This window comes from Rissa tridactyla, chromosome 10 (assembly GCF_028500815.1).
Source record: "Rissa tridactyla isolate bRisTri1 chromosome 10, bRisTri1.patW.cur.20221130, whole genome shotgun sequence".
NCBI classification, from domain to species: domain Eukaryota; kingdom Metazoa; phylum Chordata; class Aves; order Charadriiformes; family Laridae; genus Rissa; species Rissa tridactyla.
Genome location: NC_071475.1, coordinates 7,807,325 through 7,828,571, shown reverse-complemented (window position 1 = coordinate 7,828,571; position 21,247 = coordinate 7,807,325). Strand labels below are relative to the sequence as shown.

The 21,247-nt window shown below is 43.4% G+C and overlaps 1 protein-coding gene across 1 annotated transcript; it reads right to left on the bottom strand.

Annotated features, from left to right (window-relative positions):
• Positions 1 to 6,874: 6,874 nt before the first annotated feature.
• Positions 6,875 to 20,771, bottom strand: C10H3orf14 (chromosome 10 C3orf14 homolog). Its single transcript, XM_054216194.1, has 5 exons — positions 20,655 to 20,771; positions 18,991 to 19,070; positions 18,132 to 18,255; positions 13,289 to 13,363; positions 6,875 to 10,714 (listed from the first exon to the last, which is right to left on the bottom strand). The coding sequence occupies exons 2-5, from the start codon at positions 19,041 to 19,043 to the stop codon at positions 10,571 to 10,573; spliced, it is 396 nt and encodes a 131-aa protein (XP_054072169.1). The 5' UTR covers positions 19,044 to 19,070; positions 20,655 to 20,771; the 3' UTR covers positions 6,875 to 10,570.
• Between the last annotated feature and the right edge of the window lie 476 nt (positions 20,772 to 21,247).

The following is a 21,247-nucleotide window of genomic DNA, read 5'->3' as shown; positions in this document are numbered from 1 at the left end:
GGGGGCGATTTCAGAGTTTCTCGGGGTTTGCATTTTTAAGCGCCAGAAGTAGCGTTTTGATGGTCTGGGCCGGGTGAGGAGCGGGAAAGGATGCCCAGTGATCCTGGCAGCGGGGGAAGATCGTGCCGGAATTTGTTAAAAAAATTTTGGGAGAGTTTCGGGTTAAAAGTAAATAAAAAAAAAAATAATGCAACCCCCGTCGCCGTAAGTCACCGCTCTGGGAATGTTGGCGGGGGGTTGGGGACTGTCCCCTCAAAGCGAAGGGGCTGTAGCTCAACCCCTTGCAGGCGGGTCGCGGCTGCGAAGCGCCAGCTGAGCCCGGCTCTCCCGCCGCCGCGACAGACGGGACGGGACAGCCCACGGGCCGGGGGCCGCGGGAAGGGACCCCCATCTCCGTGAGGACACTGTTGGGGGGAGGCCACGGAGGACGAGGTGCCGGAGGAAGGGAGCGGGGCGCGGAGGCGAGCGGCGTGTCCGGCGGGGCGTGCGGAGTCGGTCCCGCTGCCAGGTTCGGGGGAAGCGGCGCTTCCCCCGCACCTCGGGGGCTGGGAAGAGGTGGCGGTTGCCAGCCGAGGGCCGAAAGCGGGAGCCCGGCGCGGCTGCGGGCCCCACAGGCGGCAGCATCCCCAGCCCTCCTGATGGGCGAAAGCAGTGCAAAACCTGCTCCCGGGAAAGGGATTAAGGAAGCGCGTTATTTTCGCATTTTTTATAAAAAGCAACGTTGTTTACAGAGCCGTCTGTGAGAGGGGGAGCGGCATCCTCGGGGCACCCCGAAGCGCCACGCTGCCCGGGTTTGGTGGCCTCGCCCGTCCTGGGGAGCGGTGGGCAGCCCTTCCCGCGCCGGGTGTCGCTCCGGCTTCCCCCCGACCTCGGACGCACTGGGAAGGGGCCACCGCAGCGCGCTGGCCACCGGCAGGCCCCGGCCCCCCCTACCCCCGCCCGGGATCTCACCCGGATCCCGGCACACACAAGCCGCAGATCGCGGGGGAGGGGCGGCTCTGTCAGACACACACACGCCAGAGACTCCAATTATCTTCTCCCTCACAAGATGTTTCTGCTGTCCACGACTGCTCACACTTCGGCACTCTTGCCAGCAAGCCTCAATAATAACACAAAACCCGCACAAAAAAAAAAAAAAAAAAAAAAAGAAAGAAAAAAACACCAACCACCAACCCTCTCCCGGCGCCGCAGCCGCGCACACAACAGATTGAGCGGTGCCGGTGCCTCGGGGGGAGGGTTAGAGGTGCCTCCGAGCAGAGAGCGACGTGCCAGCGCCGCCGGGCTTCCCCCCTCGGCCCGCCCGGCCCGGCGCCTCCCTGGGACCGGGCGGCACCCAGGTGCGTCCCGCCGGGCACCGGGAAGCGAACAACCCAAAGGCAGCTGCGTTGCCCTTTTCCCTGCACTCCGCTCTCCAAACGTCTGAGCAACCAGTTTGCTGCTAGAAACATGTTAATTGCCAACGGAGCTCATTAAGGCATGCACATGCAAAACACAGCGAGGGAGATTAAATGGACAAAAGCGCAATAATGAACTGTCAACAATCGGACCCATCTACACGACCAGGAGCACTCAAGAATGAGGCATTTAGAGGCAACAAAGGATTGTCTGGGACAGGAAGAAAGGACGACCTAGACTTTTGTTTAGTCAACACAATTGATTACAAATGAGAGATTAACAGGATAGCTTCAGAGTTTTTTTGAAGGAGGCAGAAGAGAAAAGTCCAATTAAGTGCACCGAATGTTAACTACATTGATTTCCACGGCCAGCCCTAGAGAAATTCTCATTAAACCATCCCTGGCGATCCCTTTTGGAAAGTAATTTGTCTCCCTGATGGAGCAGAGAAAGGGAGCCGTGTAAAGAGAAAGAAGCGCTAGTTCTTGGCACAATGAGCTTAGGAGACACACTGGAAAGAGCCAAAGGGGGAGTTAATGAGCATCTGACAAGCCGCTTGGACCCGGGCCTGGAGAGCAGCGATGAAAAGATGGAATTGGCCAACAACTATTCTTTATATCAAACATAAAAAGGCCAATCTGAAACAGGGCTGCTCAAAGCTGGTGGGGAAGAAAAGAAAGGCCCCCACTGGGGGGTGGAGTGGAGGGCTCAACTGCCCCATTGGGACGGTGAAAAAAAAAAAATGCACTGGCATGTCCCTCTCCCGAGCGAGCGGAGCTGCCGGACCTCGGCACCAGCCCCGGGCCAGGCCCGGCCGAGGGGGCACGGCAGCCCCGCTGCAGCCACCCCCGGCCCGGAGGCGTTTGCACAGCCTGACCTCGCCCCACACCGCCCCCCGAGAAAGGGGACCCCTGGCCAGCCGAGCAGGGTACAGTTTTAAGAGGTTACATCCCGCAGAGCGAGGTTACGGGCCATCCCAAATCACATGCCTCCTGGGGACCAGGAGGCAACGCCACTTCAAAACACGCTTTCACCCTCCCCGGGGTTGTCCTCGCCCACCTGCGCCGACCCCCTCCCGCTGCTCAGGGCTACGATCCCCCCCAGAGACCAGACACTGCGCAGCACAGCGCAAGGCAAGGCAACGCGCCTCCTCTCCCCTCGTGTAGACATGGGTCGCTCGGAGGCTCTTAAATCAGATTAGAGCTCGTTAATAACAATTTTGGCTTAAGTCTGTATTGACTTAGGTTTAGGAATGGCTTAGCACTTTCGCTTAAGTCAACACTACGGCTAAATTGACACATGCCTTTCCCAACCAGCCGGGTCCCCGCGGATGCCCAGATGCCCACAAGGACTTGTCCTTCTCCTGCTTTAAGCCATTTTACAAGACTATTTGCATTATTTCAAAGCGATCCCACCAGGCCTCGAGCGTGCCAACATGCTGCCGTGTGTCATACATGAGGGTCCCCCCCATGGAGCCTCCCAGGGTCGGGGCATTGCTATCCTTCGGGCTTTCGCCCAGCCCTCGACGGCATGGTCTGTATCCCCTCCCTAACGCCTCTCTCTGCAGGCCTGCTCTACCCTTTCAGATTTGGACCCCGGACACCCTCAGAGAGCCAGGGGCTGCACTGCCACCCATGCCCGAGCTCCACAGAGAGAGAAAGGAACCGGAGGGGAAGGCAGCACTGCAGGCCCCAACACAGGCATCGCCCTTCAGCCAGCACTGACAGCGGCCTCGGTGAGGACTACCGTCCGGGTTTGACCCCAGGAGCAGCCACGTGCAGGCAGGACAGCAAGGGGGCAGGTAGGCCTGAGGCTGGGCAAGCAGAGGGGGTGAGCGGCATGCCACAGCAGCAGGGATGGGCACCCAGCCCCAGGCTGGGATGCAGTCACCCCATGTCCTTCCTCTCCTGAGGGCTCCTGCAGGCAGATCTCACGCCATAGGAGGCTTCACCCCACACCATTTGTCTTCCTACCCTTCCTCTTGCTGCCGCCCTCCCCACTTTCTCCTGAGCCACCAGTCCTGCCACGCTCCAGGGCAGCCCCAGTGCTGCAGGTCCTGCCCTCCCGCTGACCAGCACCTGACACAGCCACAGGGTCTTTCATAAAGACACAAAAAGAGAAGAAAAAGCTCTTATCAGCTCACCTCTACCATTCTCCCTGACTCTCCAGGTGACCCTTCCCCACCTTCTTAATCCCACTCCTGGCCCACTCTCACCACTAACTCAGCCAAAGCTGCAGGCTCACGTAATTCGTATTTATCACATTTATCTCTTGCAATGGCTTTATTGATTGAATCACGGAAAGGTGAGCCCAACACGTGTCCTCAATTTAAAAAAAAAAAAAAAAAAAAGGCAGGGGAGGTATTTGGACTTCCCTGCTCTCTGTTTTGGAGCAGGTGACTTTTACTTGTCAGGTAGATTGCAGGGAGCCCCCGTAGCACCGAGATCCGCGGCTTCCCTTTGCTCCCTCCTGTCCCTCGGCTGAGAGTTTTCAGCGTGGCTGCCGAAAGTCACTGGTTCTCTTAAAATCCGTTAAAATCTGCTTTAAAGTGATTCCGGTAAGAGCGTGTTTTGTCATGGAAAAGCCTTGTTGTCCCCAGCGGGGATGGGGACAAAACGCTGTCAAACACGGAGCGCAGAAAAAAGGCGTTGTCTCAGAGTTTATAAACCCGAAACAACGCAAAACTTGACTTTTTCTACAAGTATTTTCATCTTTGCCGTCTGCTGCCTTTACAGAAGACGCAGGCTGATGAGTAACTTTAAAAGCGATCTGGTCCGGGGGCAGAAATACTTCCAGCCGACGGGACAGGGACCGGGCACCTCGCCGGACCCGCAGCGCCGCGGTGTAGGGCAGCACCGCGGCTTCGCCTCTCCCGGCTCCTCGCCGAGCCTCTCGGAGCACCCCTGGCCCCCTCCGGGCCGCCCCAGCCCGCGGGCGGTACAAACAAACCAGGCCCCAGCGGTGGTAAGCGGGGTCTGCCCTGGCAGCCCCGGCCGGGACCAAAACCCTCCCCTAAATCCAACGGGGATGGGCGCTTTGAAACACTTGGAAGACCGAGGCCACCGGGAGCCAAATATTTCCCCAAATCACCGCCGCTGCAATGGGCGCGATTGTCCTTTGAAGGGCGCAGGCGTTTCAAAAGCACAGAGAGCACCTGAGACCGCCCGCAATCGCGTTCCCGAAGTCCCGCTAACTGTCTGATACTCCTTCTACTGTCTTCCTCCCTGCTGCCAGTTGCCAAGATATTTCACATAAATAGAAGCTTTCTGATTTATAATCAGCCTCTTCCTTCTGATTCATTATGTTAATGAATTGAGATATTACCAACATTGGATTATCGCATCATTGAATGAATCCAGCAAAAGAAAGCTGATTATAGAGGAAAAAGCCAAGTATACCCGGAAACTTAATAAAAAGAAACGTCCGAGAAATAGTGTAAAAGCGTCTGCATTTGTTTAAGCTCACTCTAAACACCGTTCACAGATGACGGGGGAATGCGGCAGTTTCGTTCACATATACTAACCTTTCCCCTATGCATTTACGGACATGTTTTCCACCGTTACGGTTATTATTACGAACATTTCCAAGGAATCAAACCCGCTGCCCAGAGCTTCCCTGGGAACCTCGGCGGACACACGCAAGGTACTTCTCGTTCACTTTCTCAGCAGCCCCACCGCCCCCGAAACGGCCGCCCGCCTGTCCTCCCACCCAGCCCTTCCCCGCGGCCGGAGCGATCTCGTTTCACACTGGGAAGCGACAGAGAAATGCTGTTTTTTTTTTCTTCCCCCATCCTTTCTCCCTTCCACACAGCCGCTCGGCTGAGGCTTCCCCCAGCCTGGAGCAGCCCTACCCCTCGGGCAGAGCCCCGGCGCTGCCGGGGAAGCACAGGTACGATCGCGCTTAACAAAGCTGCAGGCGTGTGGGGCGCTTAAGCAAATTATCCTCCGGAAGCTTTTATTGAGCAACAGTTAGAGCACCGTGAATGGAGCTACTGGGAACACATACAAACTAAATGGGTAAAGAAATGCAAGTCTGGAAAGCAAAATTACGTTTCCCCAACACCGCTGTGAGGCAGGTACTAATTTGCTGCGGCTTCAAGCTATGTAATTAGTCAACGAGACTGTAATTTACTTAGAGGACGGCAAAATTTTCCTTTTATTAATTTGCGATATATTTGTAAAATAATCTTACGGCAGCTGGCTCTGCTTGAATCTGTTTCAAAAGTGTGATGTAAATACCGTCTCACACTATTTTGTTGCCTATTAGGGCTTTCTGGTAGGTGATACGACTGAGAGTAGGGAGAAAGAACACCACACATTTATTTTTAAGATCATCATCACTAGCGATAAAACTTAAGAGAAGAAGCGAGCAGACTTCCTATCTGTATGCCTTAAAAACGTATGCAAAGTAACTCAAATGAAAAAGATACAACTGGAAGACTACACACACAGCGGGTACAATTTAGGGCATTTTCAAGAGCTGTTTCAGCTGTGTTTAAAAGGAGCAGCAAATTCCCAAATTAAATCACTCTATTTACGGCAAAGACAAAGAGCTTCACACAGCAGGAGGATGCACTAAAGAACCGTTCTTTTTTTCCACCTGTTTCCTTCGCAAAGGTTTAAGTATCTCTATCCATATCTTGCTAGTAATCACATAGCTGAAGTAATTTAGCACACAGCTATTGTGAAACAATAGGAAGAGTGCAAATAATCGATCTGGGATTCATTACATTTGGAATTTTCAGCAGTAAACTTCTGAGATTCTAATCTTCACGCAGCAGGTTAGTATTTCAGATCAGTGTCAGAGGAAAACTGAGGAAAATAAACACCATATCTAAGAAAAGTATTTATCACTAGCATAATCATTGTCCACACACTTGGCTATGGCAGGCACCAATTTACATCCAACTCGTATGTGCAAAACACTAAAATTCAAGAGGCAGTGGCTAAAGGATCAAAGCTTTATTCAACTGTAACACAGTATATCCATGGATTACAATCCTTGAGCAAACAGAATATTACAGTAATGAAGACCTTAGCATTACAAATATGTTAAAACAGCTTGCATTTGGGGTGATATTTAAGGTCAAGTTGTATCTGAACACAACTATTAAAATATTATGAAAATTACCATTATGGAGTAAATAATGTTTTCTTTCAAATGTAACCTCTAAAAGTACATTCCATTTCAAATTTGGTTTTCCTATTTTTCAGTACCAACAAGCTCCAGCTGAGCATCTACATCCATGACCTGCTCTATGTAAATGAAAAAGACAGGAATGAAGAACTATGCGCTCAGCCTAAAATATAGCTCCCAACTTCTATGAAAACATGACCCTGAATAAATACAATCAAGAGGATACCATAGCAAGTGTCAAATATCACACATCTAAACCCTCTTATTATTTCATATGTACTCTCAAATGAAATTAATAGGCTTGAGAAAGATTCTGCAGAGTAAGAAATTTCTTATCCTAGGGAAAACTAACATGCCTTCTGCTACTGCCCCCACAGCCAGAATAACTGAGAAAGTAAAAAGCTCAGGAATGTGATGGTAGAGGTGACAAGATGGGTGAACAGGCTGTGCTCCTGGGTTAGTACTGTGGTTACTCATCTGTGCATAAACCTAAAAAAGGATGATTAATTATTTCTTCGTGTAAGACACTCAAAGATTAATTTACAATGAGGCAAAACCTTTGGTTTTCCTTACTGCTCCTCTTAATTGCTTTCCCCTACCCACCGGAAAAGCAGAAGCAGCAACAGGCTCTTAGGACCACTGCAGTTTACACATACAGGTATTTTAGCACAAAAGGGAGAGCAGCAAGTCAAGAATGCAGAGTAGCAGATTATGTTCTGAGGAGAAACAAAACATTTACCCAAGATGGGAAGGAAATAACATAAGATAGATATATATATACATGATATATATATTATACACATAGAAAAGCTTGGGATGAGATGGGGGATAACTACATAGAATCAATATGTTTGAAGTAATAGCCTTGACTTAAAGAATATCCATTCAAGATCTCATTTAAAGCCGACATTAAACCCTATTGGTATCAATCAGGTTTTGGGATTAAAAAAAAAAACAAAAAACCCTTTGGTTTTTAAACACTTAAGCTTAACTAACATTTGCTTTCTCAAATTTGTAGCCATAGAAATGCAAGTGGCAAACTAGCTCAGCCATAGTAGAAACTGTGCACTCAACAAATCTAACAAGAGATACCATATAATCATGTTCCCTGCCACTGCTCGTCCCGAGGTCTGTGCCAAACAAGGAAACACTTGCTCCTGTACCTTAATAGCCCTGCTGTGTGCTTCCCTGCCCCTACTGCTGTGCTGTTTCACAGTCGTATGTAATTGCATTTATTTATATCAGACCACAGGCTAACAAGACGGCTCTTGTCTCTGAGAGCACTCACCTATACACATTCCTGCTTTAAATGTTTCTCTTCATTTTTTCCTTTTCTGGATATATTCCTATATAATTTTCCATGCATTAGCTACCCTATTGCTCCTAAAGCTACGCTGCAGGAAGAAAAAAAAAAATTCCTTCTTCGAAAAGAAGATAATTTAATTTCAATCTTAATTTCTTTGCACAACTATACTAGCAAAATAATCAGAAACACAGTATCCGAGCAGTTAACGGTAGCACAGAAATGACACTAACACTGCTTGCAGGTGCCTTTCACAGCACGCTCCCAAATCCCCACTCGTCCAGCTACCATGCCCTCATAGTCCACACGCTCAGCTTTCGTTCCATGGGAAATCAAAGGGGGCAAGGAGATAGTGAGCATCTGCATTGTGTCCCAGTGTTTAGGCGGAGTCCAAAGAGATAAAGACCCAGATTATGCACACGTATAAAGTACTTAGGGGCCCAGATTTCAGTTTAAGTGATTTCACTTTGGATGCAAACACCAGGATGAATCCTAGTCTTTGTTAGCAACTAACTGCTCACCCATCCCTTCATTTTTGGTATGGTGCGTAATAGCTTTTTCCTTCTTGTCTGCTCAACTGGGTCCAATTATTTGCTTTTTAAATGTGAGCTCTACAATTCTAAGATCCATACACATTCCCGCTAAATCAGATTGAGAACCACATTGTGATTTTACAGAAGAAAATATTACCAAGTTGTCTTTGTGACAGAACACTGAGTAGGTATAAAATTGCAATGGTCTCTATGCCAGGTTTTTTTTTTTAAACTCTCTGCTTGTAAGATGAAAGCCTAATTTGATATTTTTGTAGTTATATAACAGTTCTAATATTTTGTGACATTTTGTATTGTGACACTATAGATGAAATTGTCATCGGACTGACACCCTTTACTGTTTATTCCTTAATTACAACTGTTAACAACACTGCAGAGAAGCGTGCTAATCTGCCATCACATATTATGAAAACAACGTTATTGTTACAAACACCAACACCCACTCAACAGGATATTTCTAAGATGGTAGTTTCTGTAAAAACTTATCAGTTTAATGGACACTTCAATAGAAAAAGTTTTAAATGAACTCTTAGTATTCCCGTTGAAAACATACAACAATTTTATATCACAGCTGAAGTTTTGATTTTATTGCATCAGCGATTCTTCAGCTAATTTAAATTCAGGCAAAACTGAGTGCCTAATTTCAGGGAGAACAGGGTCTGCAGATTTTGGTACTTAAAGACTACCCAAACTTCCTATAGTTTTCAGGTAGAACTTAGTTCTCTAGGTCTGACTGGACCATAAACTCCCCATGAACAGCTAATCAGTGAATAACTTAACTCTGTCTAATTAACTTAATGAACTCAAGCTTTTAGTGCACTGATCCAAAGCAGTCAGGACGCTTATGAGAAATATTGCTAAAAAGTACCTCAGTTTCAATAAAAGTCATTAAAACATTATATCTCTCTACAAAAAAAATTATATCTCTATGTAGCACGGAGACGCATAGACCAGTTCACTAGAAAAATTTGTAATAATTACATTTCATATCCTCAAACACTGACAGAGGTAATTTTTTTTCCTCTTACTTCCAGGCTGGAGGTGGAAGTTTGTTGTTGTATATGAGATCAAATTTTAACAATATATTGACTGAAGTCCATGTTCTTACTCTAAAAAAAAAAAAAAAAAAAAAAAGTTTTTTTTTTTTTCCCCGAGGTTTCCTTTGCTTAGGAAGGATTAAATTTCTGCAGGCCAAGTCACACACCTGGAATGATCTTCCACTAAACTGATACTTTAAAAAGCACTGCACCAGAGCAATGAAATTTTCATACGGAGTTAGCCCACTGTACAGTCAAAACTCACTGATACTGCACCTCTGTAGGAAGAAGCAGAAGAGCTGTTCAATGGCTGAAAATGAAAATACTATCTCCTCAACTTCTATATAGGCTTGGTTCTTGGACAGCCGCTGCCAGCTACCTTTCAGTTTGCTTCTTTCAAACTTTTTGTGCCTAAGCAAAAGTTCTCACTTTTAGATTATGTCTATGTAAAGAAAATAGCACTAAGAGCAGACTAGAAGTAGTAAAAAACCCTAGAGATTTGTTTAGTTTTTCTTGTCTTTATCCACCCATTAGACAGGAAATACAAAGTAGGCAGCAGGAGGCTGGGAAAAGCAGCAGTGGTTACTGGGGTGAGGTGTAGAAGCAATGAAAGTGGCAATGACAAAAGTCAGGGAAAATGATGCAGAAACTCAAAGTGTTCCTTCTACAACTGCTCTCATGAAGGTTTTTACACAGGTTCCTGTTGCTAAGCCAAGACTACTCTGATGTGAACAACCTGCCTTTCCAGTAAATTCTTCCTTTTTCCCTCATCCACAGAGACATATAGCACAGATGACGGCGGTGAAGAAAGATAATGCATGAATCTGTCTTTACTTATCGTGCTTATATGTAGAAGCGGAGGATTAAAAATAACCTAAAACTCTTCTCATACTGAAAATGCAATTGCCTTGGTGGGTTTCTATACACCAGTGTTTCTCACTTTTGATCCTAAAAGCCCCTTTGAGCGTTGCTTCTCTAATACAGAATAAAGAATTGTACACAATGCGACAATGGAAACAAATTATCCAATATAGTTCATTTTCATTTAAATGATTTACATTACAATTTAATGGCATGGTATTCCGTTGCCTGATCTGGATGATCTCGTCTGCTTAAACTACAAATTACAAAACAAAATGAAACTAGAATGTTTATTTTTGTGAATCTTCTTCAGGGTAGCTTATGTTCAGTTTTGTAGTTTTCATTTTCGTAAAACCAATAGGAACTTCTGCTCTTCCTAAAAGAAACTGTTCCCACTTGGGAAGAGATTCTTTTATTGATGCCCAATAGAGAGTCTGAGAAAGATATAAGAAAAAATAAACTTAATTTCAAAATCTGTATCAGCCTGTTTAAAAACAATATAGATATACAATGCATTATTAAATCTCGCCTTACGAGTGAAGCATGAAATTTCAAATCTCTTGTATGATACAAAATACCAGCTTGGAAAGATTTCATTCTGCAGCATGAACTGTGAAGTGACTGAATGTGCCCTCTTGTGGTAAGCAATAGATTAGTTTAGACGCTCACAGCAGTTTTAATAAAATATTTTCCATGATAATAAACTTTTCCAAAAGCAGCTTTTATTTTTAACTACATATGTTACTGGAATTTAATTTTGAAGTGGAAAAAACTGTTTAATGTTATAAATGAAAAGTGTTATGCAAATTGGTTGTCCTATGAAAGTTTGCAGTAAAGTAGTTCAAAATATTTGAGTAAAATTTTAGACGTGATAACTCACTGATGAAGTAATCTGTTCTGGTATTTGGATCACAAATTGTAAAAAAAAAAAAAAAAAAGAAAATCTGTATAATTATCCTGTGGTCTAGGAAAACGACTGTGGATTATCTAATCCCTTCTCTGCGTTACCCTGTGTCTCTGAGTAATAAATTTAATGTTTTTATCTGTGGAAAAGACATACCGTTCATCATTTTTGTGTTGGTGTCCTAAGGACAACTTTGTTGTTTGTAGGATTTTGAAGAAAATTTTAAGTGCCATGTATCATCTTTTTCCAGAAAATAAGGTGATCAAAGAGCTGTATTAAAGCAAACACTTTAATCCATCTACCAATGTAAGTATTTTTAGACATTGACATCCATTCAGAAAAAAGTGATTTTATAGAAAACATTTATGGTACATATGTATTGAGCCTTTTTTTCTTTACTTGTTTAAGTATATAATGTAGAAGCAGTGTACCACAAAACTGAACATCTCCCTGCAGAGTATTAGATTCCTGGCTAATCATTTTGATCTTTACATATAACTCAGATATAACTATGGCTCTTGCAGATTTACAAAAATATTTTCTTCAACAGATTTACTCAAAGAATCTTTTCTGACAAGCATATGTGCTGTCACACAAAACTACTCGACTTAGCAAGCTGGGGATCCATTATAGCCATAACTTTCAAAGTATATTAATACAGACACATATATGGCTGAGCGAAATATGCTCAGAAGTGTTTTGGAACAAAGCACGTACAAGAATTTTGTACCACGAAAGAAAGTTTTCTTTTTCCACTATTTATAGTACTCTTCTCTAGAAGTATAAAAAAGGCTGAAATAGGATCTTCTCCTTCAAATAGTATCTCTGTTCTCTCTAAAATTCAACCGCTGCTGCAGAGTGTAGACATCTCTGCAGCCATAAGCAATTGCTCTGCATTCTCCAATTTGTGTGGAGTTTGGTCTGCATGCCACAAATGGCCGAACACCTAACATAGGACAGAGGGAGAAGCAGTCCAAAACTGACCCAAACAGCTCTAGAGGTGCCTTGAAAATCCTCGAGGAGCCTAAAACTACTTCTGAATACAGTCAGAATAGGTTCAATATTAGTAGCTTGGCATCTTTCTTAGCATCATTCAAGATGTATAAGTATCTAGGAAAAAATGCAGACTTTTGCCTAAAAATCTCTAAAAAAAATATTTTTAAAAAAATCATTGAATGGGCATACTCAGCGTGCATCCTGTCACAGTGATAGGAGTAGGCTATTTAAAAAATGCAAGGACAGACAAAAACTTTAAACAGTAACCAGAACAAGAAGTGATGCCTCTCATTTAAGTAATAGCCTAAGCATTACAACACTTGCCCAGCAGGTGTGAAACTCATGTAAAATACACCTCTCTTCACAAGCTGACAGCACTAAAATCTATACCTTTCCCCTCCTTTGACAGTGTCCTAGCACACAAACTAGTGTGGGACACTCCGTGTTACTATGCCTGCGGAAACTAAGCCACCATACAACGAAGAACACACAAACCACTGGTGCAAGAAACACAAGTGGGAATCTGACGTAGTGGCCCTGTGGTTGTTTAGTTTGCAGCAGGAAGAGCTGTGCTCCAATTCCTGCTCCCAGGACTGTTTCTGTCCTCATCATTCATTCATCACTTCAGCAAAAATCAAGTGTTCCTACTGTAGTAGTACTTTTCGTAAGTTCCCAGACAACCATAAAATAACCCTGAGAAGTAAAAATTTCTCTGTTCATGCTGATAGACTGTTGACCCTGAAATGTAAAAATGACAGTCTGTGGCAAACTGAAAACGGGATGACCATATAAAACAAATTAACTAGATCTGACATAAATACAGTAATCTTCTGATATTCACAATATTCATTTTTATATTTGACTTCATTTTTAAACAGAAGTTTGTATAGGTCTGAAAGATGCTAAATATTTCCACCAGAATGCTCCAGAATCTAGGGACCTTGCCCCAGAATTTAGGTTCAGCTTGCTACACAGTACACAGGCCTTTGGCTATACCAGTCACTGGATTTTAAAATCAATTATTTTCACTTTAAGAACATGCTTCAGGGGGAAAAAAAGCAAAATATTTGGTAAACAGCAAATGAAAAGACAGAATTCTAGGACTTACTTCTAACTTAACAGTATCGGGATGTGGAAGTAAATACACTCTTTCTTGCAGCTTTTTTTCTGCTGCTTCTATATCCTAAAACACAGGCAAAGCACATTTTAAAAACAAACAAACACTGGGAATATTAAAGGGAAAATGCACACTCACATGAAGACATTTCATTAAATGAACTCATTACAGCTAAACAGCATTCAAGTAACACTGAAGTTCACATCTTTCTGTTTAGTCAGTCTGAAATCCAACTTGTACTAGTAAGACTAACATCTTACAGTTTCTAAATATGTTTGCTGTACCTTTTTGATACAAGAATAAATTTCACAACCACGTAAGTTGCTGCACATTTGTTGCTGCAAAACACCATTATTTTTTCTGGACACTAGGATATATTACAGTTAAACTCTGTTCTCTAAAACTCAAAAAAATGGCGGGGGAACAGAATGGTTTTCTCTGTGCTGCATGAAGACTGAAGTATGTGTTCTAGCTACTGTAACTGTAAAGTAACTAGGCAAATTATGTGCAAGATCTTTACTCCTCAAGACAAAGATGACTTGCTAATATGCATGCATAACATGTGCACAAAAATGTAGAGCTGCAGCAAGCTGTTCACCAGACAAACTTGGATGACAATGCACCTCACATAGCTTTTTTACAAAAAAATCAGTATTTGGGTTTCAGCTTGTCCAGTGGATGTGTGCTGGATTCACAAAAGCCTAAATACATTTTAAAAAAAAGAAACAACCAAAAAACAACATCAACAAACAGATCAAAACATCCCCCCAAACTAACCGCCTTCCCCCTTTAAAGTTCTGACCCGTTCCTGTGGGCTTAGTTCCATACCCAAACATTGAAGAGATTGAGTGGTGGGCAGATGAAGAGAGACAGAAAGGGACGTGGGAGTGGGGTGTGAAGAAGCCAAAGCTGAACAGAGTGGAGGGGGAAAGAAAGTATAGCAGATGGCAGAGTTGGGAGCAGAGAGCGGGTGTGAAGAGTACAACAGAAAAACTAAATGAGAGAGGAAATTCCCCAAAGGGACTTCCCAAATATTCACCACCACTGCCGCTGAAAAGAAGAGTGAGATTCTGGAGGAGCATAAGAGAGACCAGACATGATTACTGGTATTGAATATTAGCCAATCTGAATACATCAATAAGTAAACAGTGCTCGACTCAAGTTTAGTTCAAAAAATATGACTCAAATTCACTAGAGTATGATTAATAAAAGGAAAAATCAGCCTTACTGTTAGCTGAAGTTCAACTTAGTGATACAGACACACTCAGTTCATTCAGTTTACAGTGTTCATCTTATTCTATTTCATTAATTCCTTGTACGGCATGATTGTGTGCTCTTGTACATAAGTACAAATCAAATCTAAGCAAAACTGTTCTCCCTTTTCTACAGGAAAGTGCAAACCCTTGTAGGAAGTTAAAGGATGTCTGAGAAAGAGCAAACTAAGTCTCAGATTTATCCAAACCCTTGGAAGTAGCAAGTGGCTGCTGCTTTTCAGGTGAGAAAAGACAAACAGGCAGTAAACGTAAAGGGGGGAATATGGGCAAAGATGAAAGCCATTTGAAGTCACAATGTCAAAATAACAGAGGACAATACAGACTTAACTAACCTAAGCAACGAATTTCACTGTTGCACGTACTTAGAACAGATATACCACAAATAGCACCAAACGAAGCTCATATCAGTATGGCTCAGACCAAGTCTGCAGAAGTTATCACCATACTGAAAAGAAGGACCAATCAGTAATGTTCACTTCAGATTCCTTCAAAGGATTTTCCTCCTTTCTGATTCCTTCTTCCTAATTCCTGTAGAAATTTTCACAGGAAGGAAGAACACCAATCAAGTTCACTATTTTTTTATATACTCAGCAAAGTCATTGGAATATTTACGGTGATAGGAAATGAGTGTCTTTCAGGCAAGAAAGGAGACAGCAGTTGTGCATATATGTTTAGTAGAGAAGGTCACTTTGGCATAGCCTAGATATTGGATGTGTCTTTTCGTTGCTCACTCTAGTTTGTATGTTGTGCAGTCTATTGTCATTCAGAATACTGATTTAATGACAGACAGTGAAAGAAATTTTTGCTGGAAGGTGTAGCATGCTTTAGAAAATAACTGGAACTACTGAAAGATTAGATGGCACTTCTTGTGTGTCTATACAACTGGTGAGCTTGTAGGAAAAAGAAATCCCTGTCATCAACATAAAAATAAATACATCAGCAGCATAAACTTCTTCGTAAAAACCAGCAAATCTAGTATGTCACAATACTGAAAAAAGAGAGCATCTTACAACGCTTCCCCTAAAACCACAAGGACTGGAATGAAAACAATTCAAGACCCTTCCCCAGAGGTAAAATTGAATGGATGACACATGCATCACTTTTAGGGGACCAAATTCAGCTGTCACTTATATTGACTTCAGTCTGGCAGAATCACACTTAAATAATTCTAGAATTACAGGCCTGTGAAAGAAAGCAAATTTGGTCTAAATTACCTTCCCAATACTAACAACTATATAGTATATTCTTTCTTTTCTATTTCATGTTATAAGCTGTTGCACAGTAATACATATTTCTAAACACAAGAAATATTACCGACAAACAAATGTCATAAATTAGACTATAAATACTAGTCTAATTTCTGCTTTTATTATAACAACATTATATAAGTACCAAATGATACGGATTTCCCTAATCTGCAGTCTCCCTCTAAACACATCAAGGAAAATACTACAGTGATTATGTTAAAATGCTGAACAAGTGCTTATAATATCAAAATTTCTATTTAAAAAAAAATATGTTTAGTTCCTTGCTTCCTACTGATTAGTAAATAAATTCATTTTGAAATGCTTTCCTGTGCATAAATATCAACTAGCACAGAGAAAGAAAAATGTCTTTTGCTATGATCGCATACTGAAAACAACTGATTTTGCTTACATGCGGAAAAACAGAAATGCAAATAAAAAAATAACACTTCATCATGTCCATGTATTTTTGAGTAGGCCAAATCAACAACTCTCCACATGGTAACTGTGAAATGTACAGTGCCTGGTATCAGGAACAATATTCTGAAGCTGGCACATTAATCAGTCTTGTTTTCAAGCTTCTCATATATTATTCTGCATAGATTTTTTTTTTTTCCTGTTTTCTTCTGTTATCAGAAAGCATCTGCAGGAGTGCATGCCTGTTAAAACTAGTATAAAATTAATAGATTTAAACTGATTTATGCTACTTTATCCTGCAACAGAATTTGTTTTGATACATATGTTTTTGCTTTTTTTCCGTACAAACACCAACATTTTTGACACTTGAAAGGAACAATTTTGAGGATGTGACAGAAGATGGCAAATATCTGTTTAACTGCAAAAATATTTACACTCTGTATATGTCTGAGCTATTGTTAACAATCCCAACACAACAAGATTTCAGCATGCAGAAATATACCTTGCATTTATTATGTTTGCCTGTATATGTTAACTGAGAATGCATTTATAAAATACAAATACTTTATAAAAAACTACATTTATGAAATAAAAATCTGTTATAAAATGGATATGGAAAATGGGAGTCATAATGGCTGAAATTACTAAATCGATGGAGCATGAAGTACGGAAAAAATAAAGAAACCATCCACCTCTCCCCAGCCTTCCTCTGAAGCACCTATACTGGTCTATATCCACTACAGAGTACTTTGATCGCCCCAGCCCACAATGCATCAGTTTACCGGAGTCCAAGTTGAAAAATCTTCCTTGTCACAGAACAGTTAAGAAGGCATCCCTGATTAACTGTTCTGCCTTGTCTCCCACTCCCTAAATATAGCTTCCATTTAAATACAAAGAGGGCCTGCAATAGAATTATACCCATCCGAAATGCGAACATTTTAAATCTTAACCAGGCTCTCCATGAAGAAAGAAAAAATTTTCAGTAACACAAATTAATCACGTAATTTTCTAAAGTAAAACCTACTGTTTCAGTAAACACAATACATGCAGTGTGGACCCTTAATAAGCAAGAGTTTAAAGAAAATGCATGACAGGTATGGGTTTCTGCTGTTTCCTGAAAAACCGACAAACATTTTTCAAATGTGTGCTCATGTCAGCGGAGAAGTGCAATCTCTTCAAACTCTTGTCTAAGTTAGAGGTTCCAGAAGAGGCATTCTAGTCCCCGCCACCAAACCTAGATCTTTTTAATTGCCCGTTCTCAAACATCTGCTGAATTTACCTTAGGAAACGTAAATCTTACCTAAATACGACAACACGTATGTAGAACAGCTATTAACGTGATTAACAGCATCATCACTAGGAAGAGCCAGAAACACCAAACACTCCTTTAACAAGCTCGCAAGTCAGATTCTACACCTCTTTAAAGAAAAACATTAAACTGAGAACTTCTTCCACAGCTTCCCACAACCACAGTGGGAGAATAGTTCTTACCCTGGACTAAAAGCATCACAGGCTGGTCAGCCCCTATTTCCAAACATACCCCTATATCTCGAATCAAACTGTAAAGGTGCGGTAAGTCTTGTCAGACTAAGTTCTCTTAGGCAGACATGGAATAGCATGTGTTGCATCTCTACATGTACTTTAAAAAAAAAAAAAAAAAGAAAAAAGATAGTAACAGCTGCCACCACGAGGCTCATACAAGAAGGGCATGGGAAATAGGTAGTGATGCCACCAGATAATAAAGACTTGTCATTTAATGCTTTGGTCAAGTTCCAGAAGAGGGAACTGTATATAGGAAAATTCAAATGATAACTATAGAGCAAACGCTTTTTAAAAAAACCTTTTAAGCTACATAACCATGACATTTCAATGCGGTTCCTGGTAGTTGCAGAAACTTACATTTAAAAGTGCTGCATTCCTTTTACGAGCTGCATCAGCTGCTTGAGTTTGCCATGTCTTTTTAGTCTTTTTGTCTCCTAGATAAGTCTCCATCTGCTGTAGCAGCTCTGATCTCTGAGACAGTCTACAAAGGAAAACATTTTGCTAAGTGGGTAGAACATTTTGCTCAGGAGCTAGAAAATAACCTTTTTACCTTACCCAGTTTTCTCAAAACTATGGGGCTAATTAAGCCGGCTGTAGGGTGGGTGTGCTGGGGGAGGGAAAAGGTACAGGCAGCCACCACCTGCTGTGCTTGCATGAAGCTATAATGTTGCAACCAGCAATCCTCATATGCTAAGGTGCTTAGAAGCACTGACTCTCCCAGAACAGGAAAAGCAGGGTGCGTTGGGGTGACTCGATCAGTACTACTCTTGCTCGTTGGCAAGTACTAGTTGTTACAAGAAAAGCAGATCTTTCTGAATCATTACTGTATTTGCTTTACAATCTGAGTTTACAGGGCAACAAAGAAGCAATTCTATAATTGAGGCACAGAGTGAGAGAATCCAATTACCTTCCTCAAATAGGAATTTCATGGTGAAAGGAGGTTAACGATGGAGAACTTAAACCAGTACCACCATTGGAAGTCAAAACTCTCATCAACCTAAATACCCTTAACACCAATCAAGGATGCTAATTCCAATAGTTCATGAAGAAAGAGTGCCACCTCCTGGAACACCAACCCCTTGTTGAAATACCACCATGCTCTGTACGGAGCTCGGATTCACCGTTCACAGGATGGTTCTGTGCAGTGAGGGAGGTCTGTCAGGACCACAACGCAAAATGGTGCAAGGCAGGCCGCAGCTCTGAAACAATTACTTACATCTCTTCGTGTCTTCTAGCAAGGTGAACCTCCTGAGCCAAATAGGATGACATTTCCAGTTGCTTGCCCCAGTTTTATCACTGTATTAAAGGAAAACCAAGTGAAATTAACATCTGTGAAAGACATACATGAACATACACTTTCCAGTATTAAATAATTCCGTGTTAAAAATCTGCACGCATTATATTTATGTATCAGCTATCTACACACAACTTATAAATTTTAATATTCACTACAAGATATTGGTACATTCTGCTTTGAATACATGCACGCTACTAATGTTCACATGTTTTAGGAAAATCTTACTGTATTCTAATAATTAATAGAGAACTAAATTTGACTTTCACATTCCAGATTTCGCATTAAGTTTTCTCAGGTTTCAGATGTTTACAATCCCCCACGGAAACTGTGCTTGCATAATTTGTGTATTCCTGTTTACATTAGTGATTTCTGGCTTTTGTCATGTTACCCTGAACACAAAGTTATACGTGCAAGTATCATTTATAACTACCTCTTACAGACACAGTGCCCTGTTCATAGGAATCTATGTTTAAGTACAGACAGATTAAACTAAATAACTTAAGCTACTAAATCAGTTTAATTTTTGAGTGCTTGAAAAATTAAGTGAAAACTTCCTGAGCTCAGCTCTTCAGCAGTGTAACACAGTACATGACAGGACTCAGTTTAAATTGTTTACACCTTACTGATTTTTTTGAGATACGAAGGAAATCAACTGCCCACTGCACGCAAACCAAGCTCCTACAGCACTTTTCATAGGGCTGAAAGTGTTTTACAGTCTACTATTTATTCACCTCAGAGGTGACTGCATTGTTGTCGCATCAAGTAAAATTAAAGAAAATAAAAGACCCTATTGTATGTTCACAATGTTGAAAGGTGGGAGAACTAAAAGATCTCATCAAGATACAAGAAAATTAGGAAAGGCCTCCTCTCTGTCAAGAGATCCACATCAAGTTGTTTACATGTGTACCCTAACTTCGGGAGAGCCCATGTGCTGCAGATACACGTTTCACCACACCCTGAAAAATATTTCTATGCAACTGGCATAGTGCTAAAAGCTTCCCCTTCATTTAATAACGTGCACACTCCCTGTGTGCTCTTTCCCTCGTGCCATTTGCGAGACCAGGCTGGATCCCCACTCATCAGGCGAGGCCTTTACTGGCAACGGGAGAACCTAAGGCAGGGGGAGTGCAATCGCACGCACCTCTTTTCTTCAGGGGAGCCTAGCTTACGAACAATATAAATAAACAAGCAGCCGGTGCGGGCGCCCCCCGCCCGCAGCACCGTGGGACGACCACTTCACAGGCGTGAGGCAACCCGGGCCGGACCGCTGCGGGCCAGGCCCCGCCGGCAGCCCCAGGCTCAGACCCCGCCTGGTCGAGAGCCCTGCGGGGAACCCTGTGTCGTCTGGGGTCGGCGGGGCCGGACCCTTCCCCTCAGGTCAGCGGCCCCCGAGAAAACAGCAAAGGAGCCGCCACAGGCAGCGCGGGCCAAGGGCAGCCAGGAGCCGCCCTTAGCCCCTACCATTGGGAAGCGGGGGGGGGGGGAGGGGGAGATCTACTAGCTCCTCGGAATGTACCATCCTGTTGGACCGAGAGGGGAGAATACAAGAAAGAAAAATGAATAAATACACAGACGTAGTTTACCTTCAGCCTCGCCGCCTTCGAAAGGGAAGGCAACTGCCCACCATGGTCTCCACGACGCCTTAACCGTCCCCACCTCCCCCGCTGTCATGGAGACGGCCGGAAAGGTGGAGCCTTTGCCGTAGGCGCTGATTGGCCTCGTGGCGCCCCGGTAGGCGAGATCAGGCGACGTCGGGATCCGCCTTCGCCCCTGGGATTGGAGGAGCGAGAGGGGGCAGAGCCCAATTGTTGCCGGCGGGCGGTCTCGTGCCGTGACCGTTAGCGCTCAGGCGGCGCGCGCGGGCGGCTGGAGGTTGGCGGCGCCTCAGGCAGCGGCCGCTGTGAAACTCCAGTGTGGAACCGGCGCGGTTCCCTGCGCACACGCACGCCAGATACGGCTATAGTTTGGGCAGACTTTTTGGGCTTTGCGGCCCAAACACGCCCAGGAAGAGCGAACCTGCTCCGAGTGACGCTGAGGGTTGGCATTGCCTGCTCTTGCGCCTTTCGCAGCTTGGTCATCACGTTGCCTAGTGGGGTACACCTGCGTTTGAAGGCAATTGTTGCTTTCCCACACAAGGAACAGCATTACGTTTTTTGGCACGGGAAGCGTGCAGTGA